The sequence below is a fragment of the Notechis scutatus genome, chromosome 4, assembly GCF_049901735.1.
Source record: "Notechis scutatus isolate UNSWTSFEM ecotype Mainland chromosome 4, rNotScu1.2, whole genome shotgun sequence".
NCBI classification, from domain to species: domain Eukaryota; kingdom Metazoa; phylum Chordata; class Lepidosauria; order Squamata; family Elapidae; genus Notechis; species Notechis scutatus.
The window spans coordinates 59566878-59578986 of NC_142012.1; the positions used below are offsets into that span (position 1 = coordinate 59566878).

General features: G+C 42.5%; 1 protein-coding gene across 2 annotated transcripts in view; it reads left to right on the forward strand.

Moving 5' to 3' along the window:
* KDR (kinase insert domain receptor) overlaps positions 1–12109 on the forward strand; it is an 84807-nt gene that overhangs the window by 45206 nt on the left and 27492 nt on the right. The window contains exons 10-14 of one of the 2 annotated variants that reach the window (XM_087963513.1): positions 3289–3445; positions 5841–5964; positions 7833–7941; positions 9637–9981; positions 11614–11760. In XM_087963513.1, the coding sequence (XP_087819639.1) occupies positions 3289–3445; positions 5841–5964; positions 7833–7941; positions 9637–9981; positions 11614–11760 (882 nt within the window). The remainder of the gene's footprint in view (positions 1–3288; positions 3446–5840; positions 5965–7832; positions 7942–9636; positions 9982–11613; positions 11761–12109) is intronic. The other variant, XM_087963512.1, reaches the window with a different exon arrangement.

The window sequence follows — 12109 nt, forward strand, 5'->3', positions numbered from 1 at the left end:
GTTTCAGCCTGATGATGGCAGATGAGATTCTGCCGAAACGTTGCTACAACTTTAAAAGCACAACTATAATGATGTGGGAAAATACCCGAACAAAGCTGAATACTGTATATATGTAGCCAAGTTGGTGGTTCAGGAAGAACAGTATCCCACAGTTAGCAATCATCATATCCAAATACTCCTAGGAAGTGATGTTGGTCACTAAATAAGAAAGAGGTGATGCTGGCTGAACTAGTTTTCATTGTCCAAAATACAGATACAGATGAACAGAGTTGGAAGGGACCTTGGAGGTCATCTAATCCAATCTCACCCCCACCGAAACAGACTCTACACCATTTCTGACAGTCTCTTCTTGAAAGTTTCCAATGATGAAGCTTCCACAACTTCTGAAGGCAACTTCTGCTCTATCAGTTGATTGTTCTCACTCTTCTCCTTATTTCCAGGTTGAATCTCTTCTTGATCAGTTTCCATCCATTGTTCCTTGCCTGGCCTTCAGGTGCTTTGGAAAATAGCTTGACCGCTTCCTCTCTGTGACAGCCCCTCAAATATTGGAAGACTGCTATCATGTCCCCCCTGCTCCTTCTCTTCACTAGACTAGCCAGGCCCAGTTCCTGTAACCGTTCTTCATATGTTTTAGCCTCCAGTCCCCTCATCATCCTGGTTGCTCTTCTCTGCACTCTTTCTAGAGTCTCAACATCTTTTTTATAGTGTAGGGACCAAAACTGGATGCAGTACTCTAGGTGTGGTCTTACTAAGACTTTATAGAGTGGAATTAATACCTCCCTTGATCTTGATTTTATCCCTCTGTTAACACACCTTAGGATTGCGTTGGCTTTTTTGGCTGCTGCTGCACCCTGCTGGCTCATATTTAGCTGGTTGTCCAGTAAGGTGAGCCTGGCTGAACTGGACATGTTCATGAAATGGACAGTGATTTGTCCAAAATGGTTTAAGGTCTCCTGCTTCTGCAGGGGGGGTTGAACTAGATGACCTCTAAGGTCCCTTCCAACCCTTTCTGTTATTCTGTTAAATGCTTCAGGGTGCAAAGAGGAGTTTTTCACTTTCAGAATCTGACTGCACCAAAGAAAGGCATGAATTCTTTTGAAAGGCATGAATTCTTTTGTGATCATTTAACTGGGTGCCAAATGAGTAAGGAAGCAGATTTTTATTCTGTCTGCCACAGCCCATTCTGGTGCAACATTCTGTCTTTTCTCCTAGAAATGAATTAACCTTTCACTTAAATTGGAATGAGGAAAGAAAAGGAGTAATGGTTGATCAGGGGGTAAAAAGTGCCACCTTGCTGGTTGGCATGCAGCCCAAAGTCATAATGTGGTTGCTTATTTTTCATTTAGTATGAAGCCAAAGTTCGTTGAGCATTCAAGCTAAAGATTGAATCCATTGTTCTGTTATTATTCCCTACAGTTGATAGTTAGGAGGTAGTTAGATGCCTTTAAAACTTAGAGAATGCTTGAAGGCCTGGCTTTTCAGCTTTGTAATGGAGATGAGCACCGACCCCTACAGCCGGGAATGACTAGCACGTATGTGCGAGGGGAACCTTTACCTTTAAGCTTAATAAAGCTTAAAATCCGTTTGCTAGCTCTGCGTTGATGACTTTTACACGTGTATAGTGTTCATGGCTACACATAGTCAGATAACAGATAACAGATAATCAGAGTTGGAAGGGACCTTGTAGGTCATCTAGTCCAACCCCCCCACCCAAGCGGGAGACCCTACACCATTTCTGACAAATGCCAGTCTAATCTCTTCTTGAAAGTCTCAAGTGATGACGCTCCCACAACTTCCGATGGCAAGCTGTTCGATTGGTTGATTGTTATCTGTCAGAAAATTTCTCCTTATTTCTAGGTTAAATCTCTCCTTGTTCAGTTTCCATCCATTATTCCTTGTCTGGCCTTTGGGTGCTTTAGAAAATAGCTTGACCCTTCCTCTCTCTGACAGCCCATCAAATATTGGAAGACTGTTATCATGTCTCCCCTGGACCTTCTGTTTACTAGATTAGCCAAGCCCAATTCCCGCAACCTTTCATTATATGTTTTAGCTTCCAGTCCCCTAATCATCCTGGTTGCTCTTTTCTGTACTATTTCTAGAGTCTCAACATCTTTTTTATAATGTGGTGAACAAAACTGGATGCAGTACTCTAGGTGTGGTCTTACTAAGGCTTTATAGAGTGGTATCAGTACTTCCCTTGATCTTGACTGTATCCCTCTGTTAATACAATTTAGGATTGCATTAGCTTTTTTGGCTGCTGCTGCACACAGCTGGCTCATATTTAGCTGGTTGTCCACTAAGACTCCAAGTTCCCTCTCACAGTTACTGCTATTGAGCCTGGTTTCACCCAGTCTATATGTGTACTTTTGGTTTTTCTTGCCTAAGTTTAGGACTGTACTTTTCTCTACATTGAATTTAATTTTGTTAGATACGACCCAGTGTTCTAGTCTGTCAAGATCCATCTGGATCTTGAGCCTATCTTCTTAGGTGTTAGCTATTCCTGCCAGCTTAGTATCATCTGCAAATTTGGTAAGTTCCCCTTCTATTCCCTCATCTAAGTCGTTAATGAAGATATTGAAGAGTACTGGGCCTAAAATGGAACCTTGTGACACCCCACTGCTCATTTCCCTCCATGTAGTGCATGTACATGTAGGATTGCTCACAGGAAAGTGCAGTTGCAATTAGCACGGGTGACTCGGGAGTAAGGCTGCAAGGTAATGGCCCCTGCTTCAAGAAGGTAAAAGCCAGCTGTGAAGCGAACGTTCTTTGCAGGAAGCAAAGGCGTTTTGATACTCAGCCTCGTGGACATTACAGTATTTTAAGTTGGTATTTGAAGGCTCTTGTATTGTGAAATATTTCTTATCTGTGATTTTTGGCAGTCTCGTACAGTTTTGGCAAGGTTTGTGTTTATCAAAGTTAATGAGTTTGCCGCAGCCTTTTAACCGGGGATTCGTAAGACTCATTAAAAGTTTTCTGTTCCCTTTGGTTATTGTTTGTCTTCCCGGAAAAGGGTTTGGGTCAGAACAAACCATAGACGGTGTAGTTCAAGGTTGTCCAAGCCCAAAATTTCAAGCCTGGTGATGTAGGGAATTCTGTTGTGAACAGAGGAGTGTAGTACTCTTCTTGATGAGTGTAGACTCATCCAGAGTTGGCAGGCATTAAAGTTTCCTCTAATGAGAGGACTTCAGTAACAGAAAGCGAATGAGAGGCATTGTTTCTTCCATCTCGTCTCACAGAATTACTTCCAGCTGGTTGCTACTCATTTATACTTATCTTTTCCTTTGCCAGTTCCACCTCAAATTGGGGAGAATGCTCTTCTGACTTCTGTGGATTCCTACAAGCATGGCTCCACCCAAACTCTTACGTGTACAGTGTACGCAGTTCCAATGGTGACCCGCATTCAGTGGTCCTGGCAACTGGAAGAAGAATGCACTTTCAATCCACAGTAAGTAGAATGCAAGTTCCTGGTGATTGCTTTTCCCACATTTGATTGGGTTACAAATACCTTGCGTTGGTGTTTGGAGATCTCTCAACAAATCTCTTCTGGGCGACTCGGGAGTAAGGCTGCAAGGTAATGGCCCCTGCTTCAAGAAGGTAAAAGCCAGCTGTGAAGCGAACGTTCTTTGCAGGAAGCAAAGACGTTTTGATACTCAGCCTCGTGGACATTACAGTATTTTAAGTTGGTATTTGAAATCTCTTCTGATCCTTTGGAAAATTCTTCTCCTGGAGGTGAGACAGGCCCCGTCTCCTGGCCTTCTGAAAAGAGGTTAAAACATGGTTCTGTGGCCATGCCTGGGAAGCCCAAAAGAGTACGGATTTGTGGGGTTGGTGAGTGCCACGAGAGCCCTTCCTTTGCCTTTGTCCATCAATTTTTTAACAGGGTTATTCTTGCCTCCTTAATATATAGGTACAGCTATAGCTATAGATAGATATAGATGTAGCTATAGATATGTGTGTGTGTGTGTGTGTGTCAAAACTACTCAAATTCCCTCCAGTTTTATTTGTGTGCTGGATTTTGGCTCTAGGTGACTGCTGGCTCTCAGTTCTGGAAGTTTTTATTGTTGCTGATACATATAACAGATCTGTAGTGTTCTCTCCCCCAAGTTTTCTCTCTTGGGGGGCACACCAGGCCTTCATTTGTCTGGGTGTCTTATCTCTATGAAAGTGAATGTCAGTGGAAACCCCTTGATAGATGGTAGGAGTGATAGAGTGAGCTTCTGACCAAGGGCCACTTCACTTCCCTTATCTGAATTTTGCACAAGAACAGACTTCCTTTTAGAATTCAAAAAAAAAGAAAAAGAAAAGGGGAATCTGTTTTCCTGTTGTTGTTGTTTTGAAAACAACTTCCTTTCTGTCTTCTTCCTTTGGTGCCTAACTATTTCCTATGCAAGGTTGGGCAATCCAGAGAAATATTGATTCCTATGTTAACCTTTGCCTTTCTTTTAACAAAATTCCCGTCCGATTTGTTGATTTTATGAATGGAGGTTTATTTGCAAAACAACTGTTCCTTACCTTTAATATCTATAGGGCTGGAGCTAGCCAAAATAAGGAAAATTTACCTCGAGGGCCTGAGAATATTCCTTGGCATATAGCAGCAAGGACTTTTAGGCATCATATCAGAGTCTATGTATGATCCTAAAATAGGAGATGCAGAAAAATATTGCGGCACATAAGGACTTTTGCTTTTCAGTGCTATAACCAACCAATTGGGGATGCTCCTTCAGTAGTGAATACTTCTCTCTCTATGTGGTATGGCTCTTCTGAATATAGACTCTTTGCTAAGAATTTTTGGAACTGAATGTTGCACAGTTGCAGGGCACAGAAGCTGAGAAAGGAATAAGAGGATGGAAGTTGGAAGGAACCTTGGAGGTCTTCTAGTCCAACCCCTTGCTCAAGCAGGAAACCTATACCATTTCAGACAAATGGTTGCCCAATCGCTTCCTAAAAACCTCCAGTATTGGAGATCCAACAATTTCTAGAGGCAAGCTGTTCCTCTGGTTAATTGTTCTCATTGTCAGGCAATTTCCCCTTAGCTCTAGATTGATTCTTTCCTGGATTAGTTTCCACCCATTGCTTCTTTTCCTACTTTGACCCCCTCTTCTTTATGGCAGCCTCTTAGATATTAGAACACAGCTATCCCTTGTTCTTCTTTTCATTAAACTAGCCATACCCAATTTCTGCAACCATTCTTCATATGTTTTAGCCTCCCATTCCCTAATCATCTTAGTTGCTTTTCTCTGCACTCTTTCTAGAGTCTCACCATCTTTTTTTATATCATGGTGACCAAGGTTGTTTGCACAATCAGATATTCTTATTGAGTCACTATATTCATAAAACACTTATAGGCAACTTCTATCTCCCTAACTCCATCTTCAGCTATAAGAGCTCCCATGGAGCTCAGCTGATCAGTTAGCTACAACATATTGGAAATAAGACCTTAATTACACTTAGACATGAGATGGTTTCATTTCCCTACTCCAAGTGATTCATGCAAAGTGAGATCACAAGGAACATGGTTTTTAATCTCACTTTCCTGACAATTTATATTCATCCATTCATTCATTCATTCAATTGCTATACCACCAATTAGTCAGAGTGGCTGACAATTAAAAAATATATTAGTTAAACATACTAAAAACTTCTAAAAACAATAAAAACAAAAACATTAGGTTAGATTTTATATACAGTATATGCAAGATACTTGGCCAGTATTGGAGAGATAATGCTCCACAATAAGCATTGCACACAAAAAATGTAGTTTGCCACCTACCGTTAACAATTGTGATACTTTTTTTGTGATCATTTTGTTATCAAGATGAAATTTCTTTGATTTTTCTCAGCCAAGCTGGAATTGGGAATAATCCCTATGCATGTAAGAAATGGAAAAACATAGCAGACCGAAGAGGTGGAAATCAGATTGAGATCTTAAAAGATCAGTTTGTTGCTATTGCTGGGAAAATGAAGGTGAGATATTGATTTTTTGTTTGCTATTTGCAAAGCTGTTGGAAAGTTAGGTGGTAGAATTTAAGTTTCTATATTGCAATTTGCACTGTGCATAAACAAAATTCCATATAAATAAAGAACTGTGTGCATAAAACAGAAAATGACATTATTCAGTGACCGAAAACAGAGAAAGAATTATAAATTCTTCCTGGGCTCCAGAATGTTATCTGCTGGTCTTAGTTATCATTTAGCCCCAGTAACTTAATGGTAAAATAGATTTGATAGTAGAATGCGTCAAGCTAAACAAACTTGGCAGGTATTTTTTTTGTTACCATTATTAATCATCCCTAACATTTATTATCATAAATATATGCATTGAAATGCTAATTTTAAAGGATTTACAAAAGGTTCACAAAAGGTAACATTTAAAAGAGTTGAAACTGAGCAGTTGAGTTTAGTCAGAAATGGCATTTTAACTGTTCATGGAGACTTTTAATATGATATGAGAAGCAATATAGAAATGATGATAATGATAACAGTCATACGTGTTTTTATTTGGCGTTAAGCCCCATAAGGTAATGGCTTTTCTTCAGCAAGTATGCAGTTTCGTTTATAGCTTAAGGCTGCAATTTTAAGCAACTATTTAATATTTACTGCCTATATTTGTATTAAGATTCTTAGGTCAATGAATCAATTCTTAAGCAGAAAATTCATTCTGAACCCAATAGGACTAAATTTTACATGAGTCAGGGTTGAGTCAGGCCTGATCATGTGATATCAAGTTATTTCTAGAGAATGTGCTGGTTTTTCAGCTTCACTTCATTTCTGGATTTTTATGGGCAATAATAAACTCTCTATTGACTATTGTTGCAAGAGAGTTGAAGAATGGTCAACAGTTTTTGTGATGACCCAGGCCGTGGCACAAAGGCAACCATCGTGCCTCCTGTCCCTGTCCTATTGTCCCCATTTAATTGTACCTATTTTCTGTATTCTTACTCATGTTTATACCTATACCTATTATTTTGTAAGCAATTGACAAATCAAATCAAATCAATAAATAAATAAATAACAGTCAGATAATAGGTAGGAGTCCGTTTATTAGCTCCAACTTTGCCCCAATGTCCTGGTTACCTTCTGGCTGGAGAAAAACTCCCCCAGGAACAACCTTTGGCTGCAGAGAATCAAGTCCAAAACGTGGTCAACAAAAACTGTAACTATAAGTTCAATCAAGCCAAACTGAGGTAATTAGTTTGGCAGAACAGGAGCAAGAATTCCAGACATGAAGGCATGGTCAAAACTCAATATGGTTGGAAAGAGACCAGGAACACAGATAAGCAAAGTCAACACGAGATAAACTCACATTTGTTCCCAGCAGCTGCTGCACTCAGCATGCATCTCTTTTAAACTCTCTTCCCAGGTGTGGCTAATGAAGGAAATCAGGGCCCTTTCCTCCTCCATAAGCCACACAGCCCATGTTGCTCTCTTCTCCATTCCTCCCTGCGTGCCCTAGGATGAAGAGGGGGTGGGTCTGGGTCTTCCTCTGAAATCCCTCTCCCTTGTTCCACCTCTCCTCTGCTATGCCCAGCCGGACTTTGCTTTTCCCAATTTCATCCACAGCCAATGGAGCCACACTCCCATTCCCTGTCAGCTGTTCGTCTTCCTCCTCAGATTCAGACTCCGACAGGGGCATGACAGTTTTACTTCCGTTCATCCAAGAGGGTAGTCAACTTGACCATCTAAATTTCAGATGCCAATACATCCAACAAGGGTGGATTGTGTTGCAGTAGAAGGAGTAGCTTGGCTAAACTAACATGACGACCTGTTCCACTGACTCATTTTGCAGAAGATCAGCCCAAGACCGTATCCTTAAACCCCTTGTTCTCTTGTAGACGGTGAGCAGCCTCACGATTCAAGCAGCAAATGTGTCCACCTTGTACAGATGCGTAGCGAATAATAAAGTTGGAGAAGGTGAAAGAATCATGTCATTTCATGTAACTAGTAAGTCTTGCTTACCGAACCCATCTACCACATTTTTTCAAAGCATGCCTCCCTTTCCAAATGACCGTAAAAGATCATGGCAAAAAGGCCAAGCAGGGGGTTGGACTAGAAAAGGGGTCACCAACCTTTTGGACCTCAGGGATCACCAAACTCATCATTTTAAATCCCCCAGACCAAAGACCCTGGGAAAATTCCCCCAAAAGTCTTCAGGAAAATTCCCCACCCCATTTTCCTACCGATCGATCATTCTTTATTTGGGATCACAGGATACCATCTCCAGCTTTGTTCTCAGGGGAGAGAGAGAGAGAGAGGGAGGGAGGGAGGGAGGGAGAGAGAGGGGGAGAGACTTTGGGCTTCATGCAAGGAAAGCAGCAGAAGCAACAGAAGTCTTTCTTTCTCTCCCCCAAACTCCGCCAGAAATGAGTCTTTGTGAGAGTCATCGTGCTGGTGCAGCCTCTTGGATCAGGATGCCTTGCAGGGTCCCAAAGACTCATTTCTGGAGGAGTTTGGGGGAGAGAAAGAAAGACTTTTGCTGCTTTCCTTGCATGCAGCCAAAAGCAGAAGAAGAAAGAAGCAGAAAGAAGCAGCCCAGCGGCTAGGCCGGGTGCATGGGGTGAGTGGGGCAAGTTCCCCCCTCCCCTTTCCCCCTTTCCCCCTTCCCCTTACTACCTAGTATTGTTCGCAATACAAGCAACTCAAGCCTTGTGTTCCCACGGGCCATGTGGGTGGCGCAGCCTTGTGTTCCCGTGCAGCCTGGATTAATTGCTTGAGGGGGGCGTGCTTTGGGGGTGACATTTCTCTATGGACCAGCAAAATTGGCAACCACTTGGACTAGAAGACCTCCAAGGTCCCTTCCAACTCTGTTATACTGCTATAAGTTGGCTGGGATCAAGGAACACCCAGTCTGTTTTGGTGGGTTCAAAACAGGGGGGGAAATATTTCAGATTTTGGAGTGGATGTTTCAGAATTGGAAGCGGATGACTAGCGTCCAATGTCAGGCTTATGGCCTTAAAACGTTCCTCAAGGAAGAGGTTTTCTCAGAAATTTCAGCTTCGCCCCCCCCCCGGGTTGAAAGAATATTCTTTGCAGTCTGTGGCCCATCCTTGAAGTAGCAAGCAGAAACAGAGTTCACTCATCTACAACATTTCCAGGAGAGGCTAAGATGGCAGCCACAATTACTTGATCAAAAGCTTCTCCCTTTTTCATACATGTCAAAAGGGCTGAGGCTTTGACTTGAGGGGTTGTGGATGTTCTCCTATCAGATGCCTCTGAATTTCAATACTTCAATACAATATACATTTTCATCAAGTATTAATCTCTCTTAGACAGGGGTGGGATTCAGCCGGTGTAACAACCGGTTCGGTGAGTGCATGCTTTGCATGTGCACAGCGTTTGCAACTCACCTTCTGCTGCAAGCCCTGTGTGTAAAACAGCTGATGCACGGTGATCCGCTGTGCCGTGCGAAGCAGCTGAGCTGGAAAACCCGGAAATAAATCTCAGTCGGGGTAAGTGGGTAGGCCCAACAGCTGATTGTTGGAGAGAACAGGTTCTCTCCCAGCTGATCTTTGGAGCAACTGGTTTGCCCGAACCAACCTAAACCGGTAGAATCCCACCGCTGCTCTTAGGGCAGGACAGGCAATGGCTCTCTGATCATTTCCTTCAGATCCTTTCTGATCCTTTTCCTTTTATTCCCAGGAGGCCTTGAGATCAGCCTTCAGCCTCAAGGCCAGCCTATTAAGAAGCACAACGTAACTTTGCAATGCACCGCAGACAAGCACACCTTTGAAAGCCTCACCTGGTTTAAATTCAGCCCTCGAATTTCAGAAACGCGCCTGGATAGACTGCCTATGCCTGTTTGCAAGAATCTGGAGGCCCTCCAGAAACTGAATGGCACCACCATGAAGGCCGATAGGGAGACGGTTACCCTGAGCCTCTTTCTCCAAAATATCATCCTTCAAGATAGTGGGGACTACGTGTGCATCGCTCTGGACAGAAAGAGCAAAACTCGGCGCTGCCTTGTCAAACATCTCACTGTTCATGGTAAGCCCAATGCTGTATGGAGAAATGTTTCATTCAATTTTCAATTCAATCTATTTCTCACCCACATTGAATCCGTCCAACGATACACAAAAAAATATCGGGTTCACCTGTGTTTCTATATACATGATCCTAGCTTTAACTGTCATGTTCCTCTAATTGCTCTGCGGCAAGGACAGTTAATTTTATTGGTAGACAAAGACTCTATATGGTGGACACGGAGAGCCGTATCATTTTGTCCAATGGCAAGTTTGGAAATCACTGCATAATTTTCATGTGTTTCCCAGCCTCAAATGACAGGAAGTTGTGTTGTTAGTTTTGGCAATCATTGTCTAAGGAGGTCACCCTGGAGCAGGGATGTCAAACTCAAGGCCCGTTGGCTGGATCCTGCCCATGGGGTGCTTAGATCTGGTCCACAGGGCCGCCCTGAAAACAGCAAAGGACTGGCCCATAGTACCTCTGCCAGCAAAAATGAAGCTTAAGAGAGCCACGTATGTCCTCCGCGGGCTCCGTTTCCACTGGCAGAAGGCTGCAGGAGGCCATCGTGGCCAAAAATGGAGCCTCGATGAGTGACAACGAGTGGGCCTTGGCCATACCTTTCCCAGCCATACCCCTCCCCTGCTCCCCTGAGGTCAGATGTGGTCCTCAATAAAATTGAGTTTGATACCCCTGCCCTAGAGCAATTTAACACTTAAGCAGTGATTGTCCTGCAAAACAAGAAACTACAGAGCATAAAGGGAACATACCGAAATAAATATATTTAAGATTGTTGTCAAAGTGTGTCTTTTCTTGAAGTGTAAAAACATTGGTTGGGTTGTTCAACTTTATGGGGCCAAAGACTGCATTGGAACCTGAATGGCATGCCAGAGTCTACACTTCAAATGTAGTGAGTGGAGCTAGAGCCAAAAGTGCATTCGATTTCATTTAAAGTGAATGGAAATCAAGTTGAGTTATTGTTGACTACGTTCTGGATTACTTCCCTATTCTTTTTACCTTAACCGTTAAATTTGATCAGATTTATCTCGGGGCCATGTGCACATCTCCCAGGGATTTAGGTTGTGCTCCTGAAATAAATCACTGACAAACAAATTCCATGTATTTATGCTGGAACACTTCGTGTTCAGTCTGCAATTTTAAGAAAGATTTTCTAACAAGGCTACTAACCAGGAGTGGGATGCAAGTATTTTTACTACCGGTTCTGTCGGAGTGGCTAGGTAGGCAGGGCCATGTGACTGGGTGGGCATGGTTTATTTTATTTTTTTTGCAGCCCTCCCCGTGCTCTGTTTTTTGCCTCCTGGGCCTCAGGGAAGCCTCCTGGGCAAAGCAGTAGGCAGCAAGGGGGATCCCGGCACAGCTGATCATTGAAACAGCTGATCGTTGGGAGGAAAAAAGAAAGAAATACCAGTTCAGCTGAACCGGTAGCTGTTTTTTTTACTACCACTTCAGCCGAACAGTAGCAATTTTTACTACCTGTTTGCCTGAACCGGGCCAAACCTGTAAAATGCCATCACTGCTAGTAACCATTGTGTTCCTCCCATTGATTATAATGAAGCATCATTTGCTTTCGGGTTTGCCTTTCTAGAGGGGGAATGTTTTTCAGGGCCTGCTCTTAACATCTGCATTTCTTGCAAACAGAACCAGTGGCACCCACAATTACAGAACACCCTCGGAATCAGACAACGAACATTGGCGAAACAATAGAAGTGGTTTGCACGGCAAGTGGGATTCCTTCCCCTCATATCGCTTGGTTTAAAAACAATAATTCTCTTATTGAAGATTCAGGTGAGAAAGTTCTCCTCTATCCAATTGCTTAGGTTAAATTGCCTACTGATGTTGCAATGCTCAATGTACTGCTTATCCAATCCAAGAAATAGAATTATCTAAGAAATACTTTTTCCATTATGTCTCTTAAATGCTCCTATCAGTCATTATTGATCATTCAATGAACAAAACGGTGTCCTTTTGTCTGATATCAACTACATCCCCTGCGGATGCCTGTCAGTTATATCTATTAATAAGAGCTACATTAATTTCTTGCCCAATTCTAATCCCAGTAAGTCACCAGTTTTCTTCACAAAGGCATTATGCAATTAATTTATCATATAGAAGGGTTGCAGCATGAAAACCATTG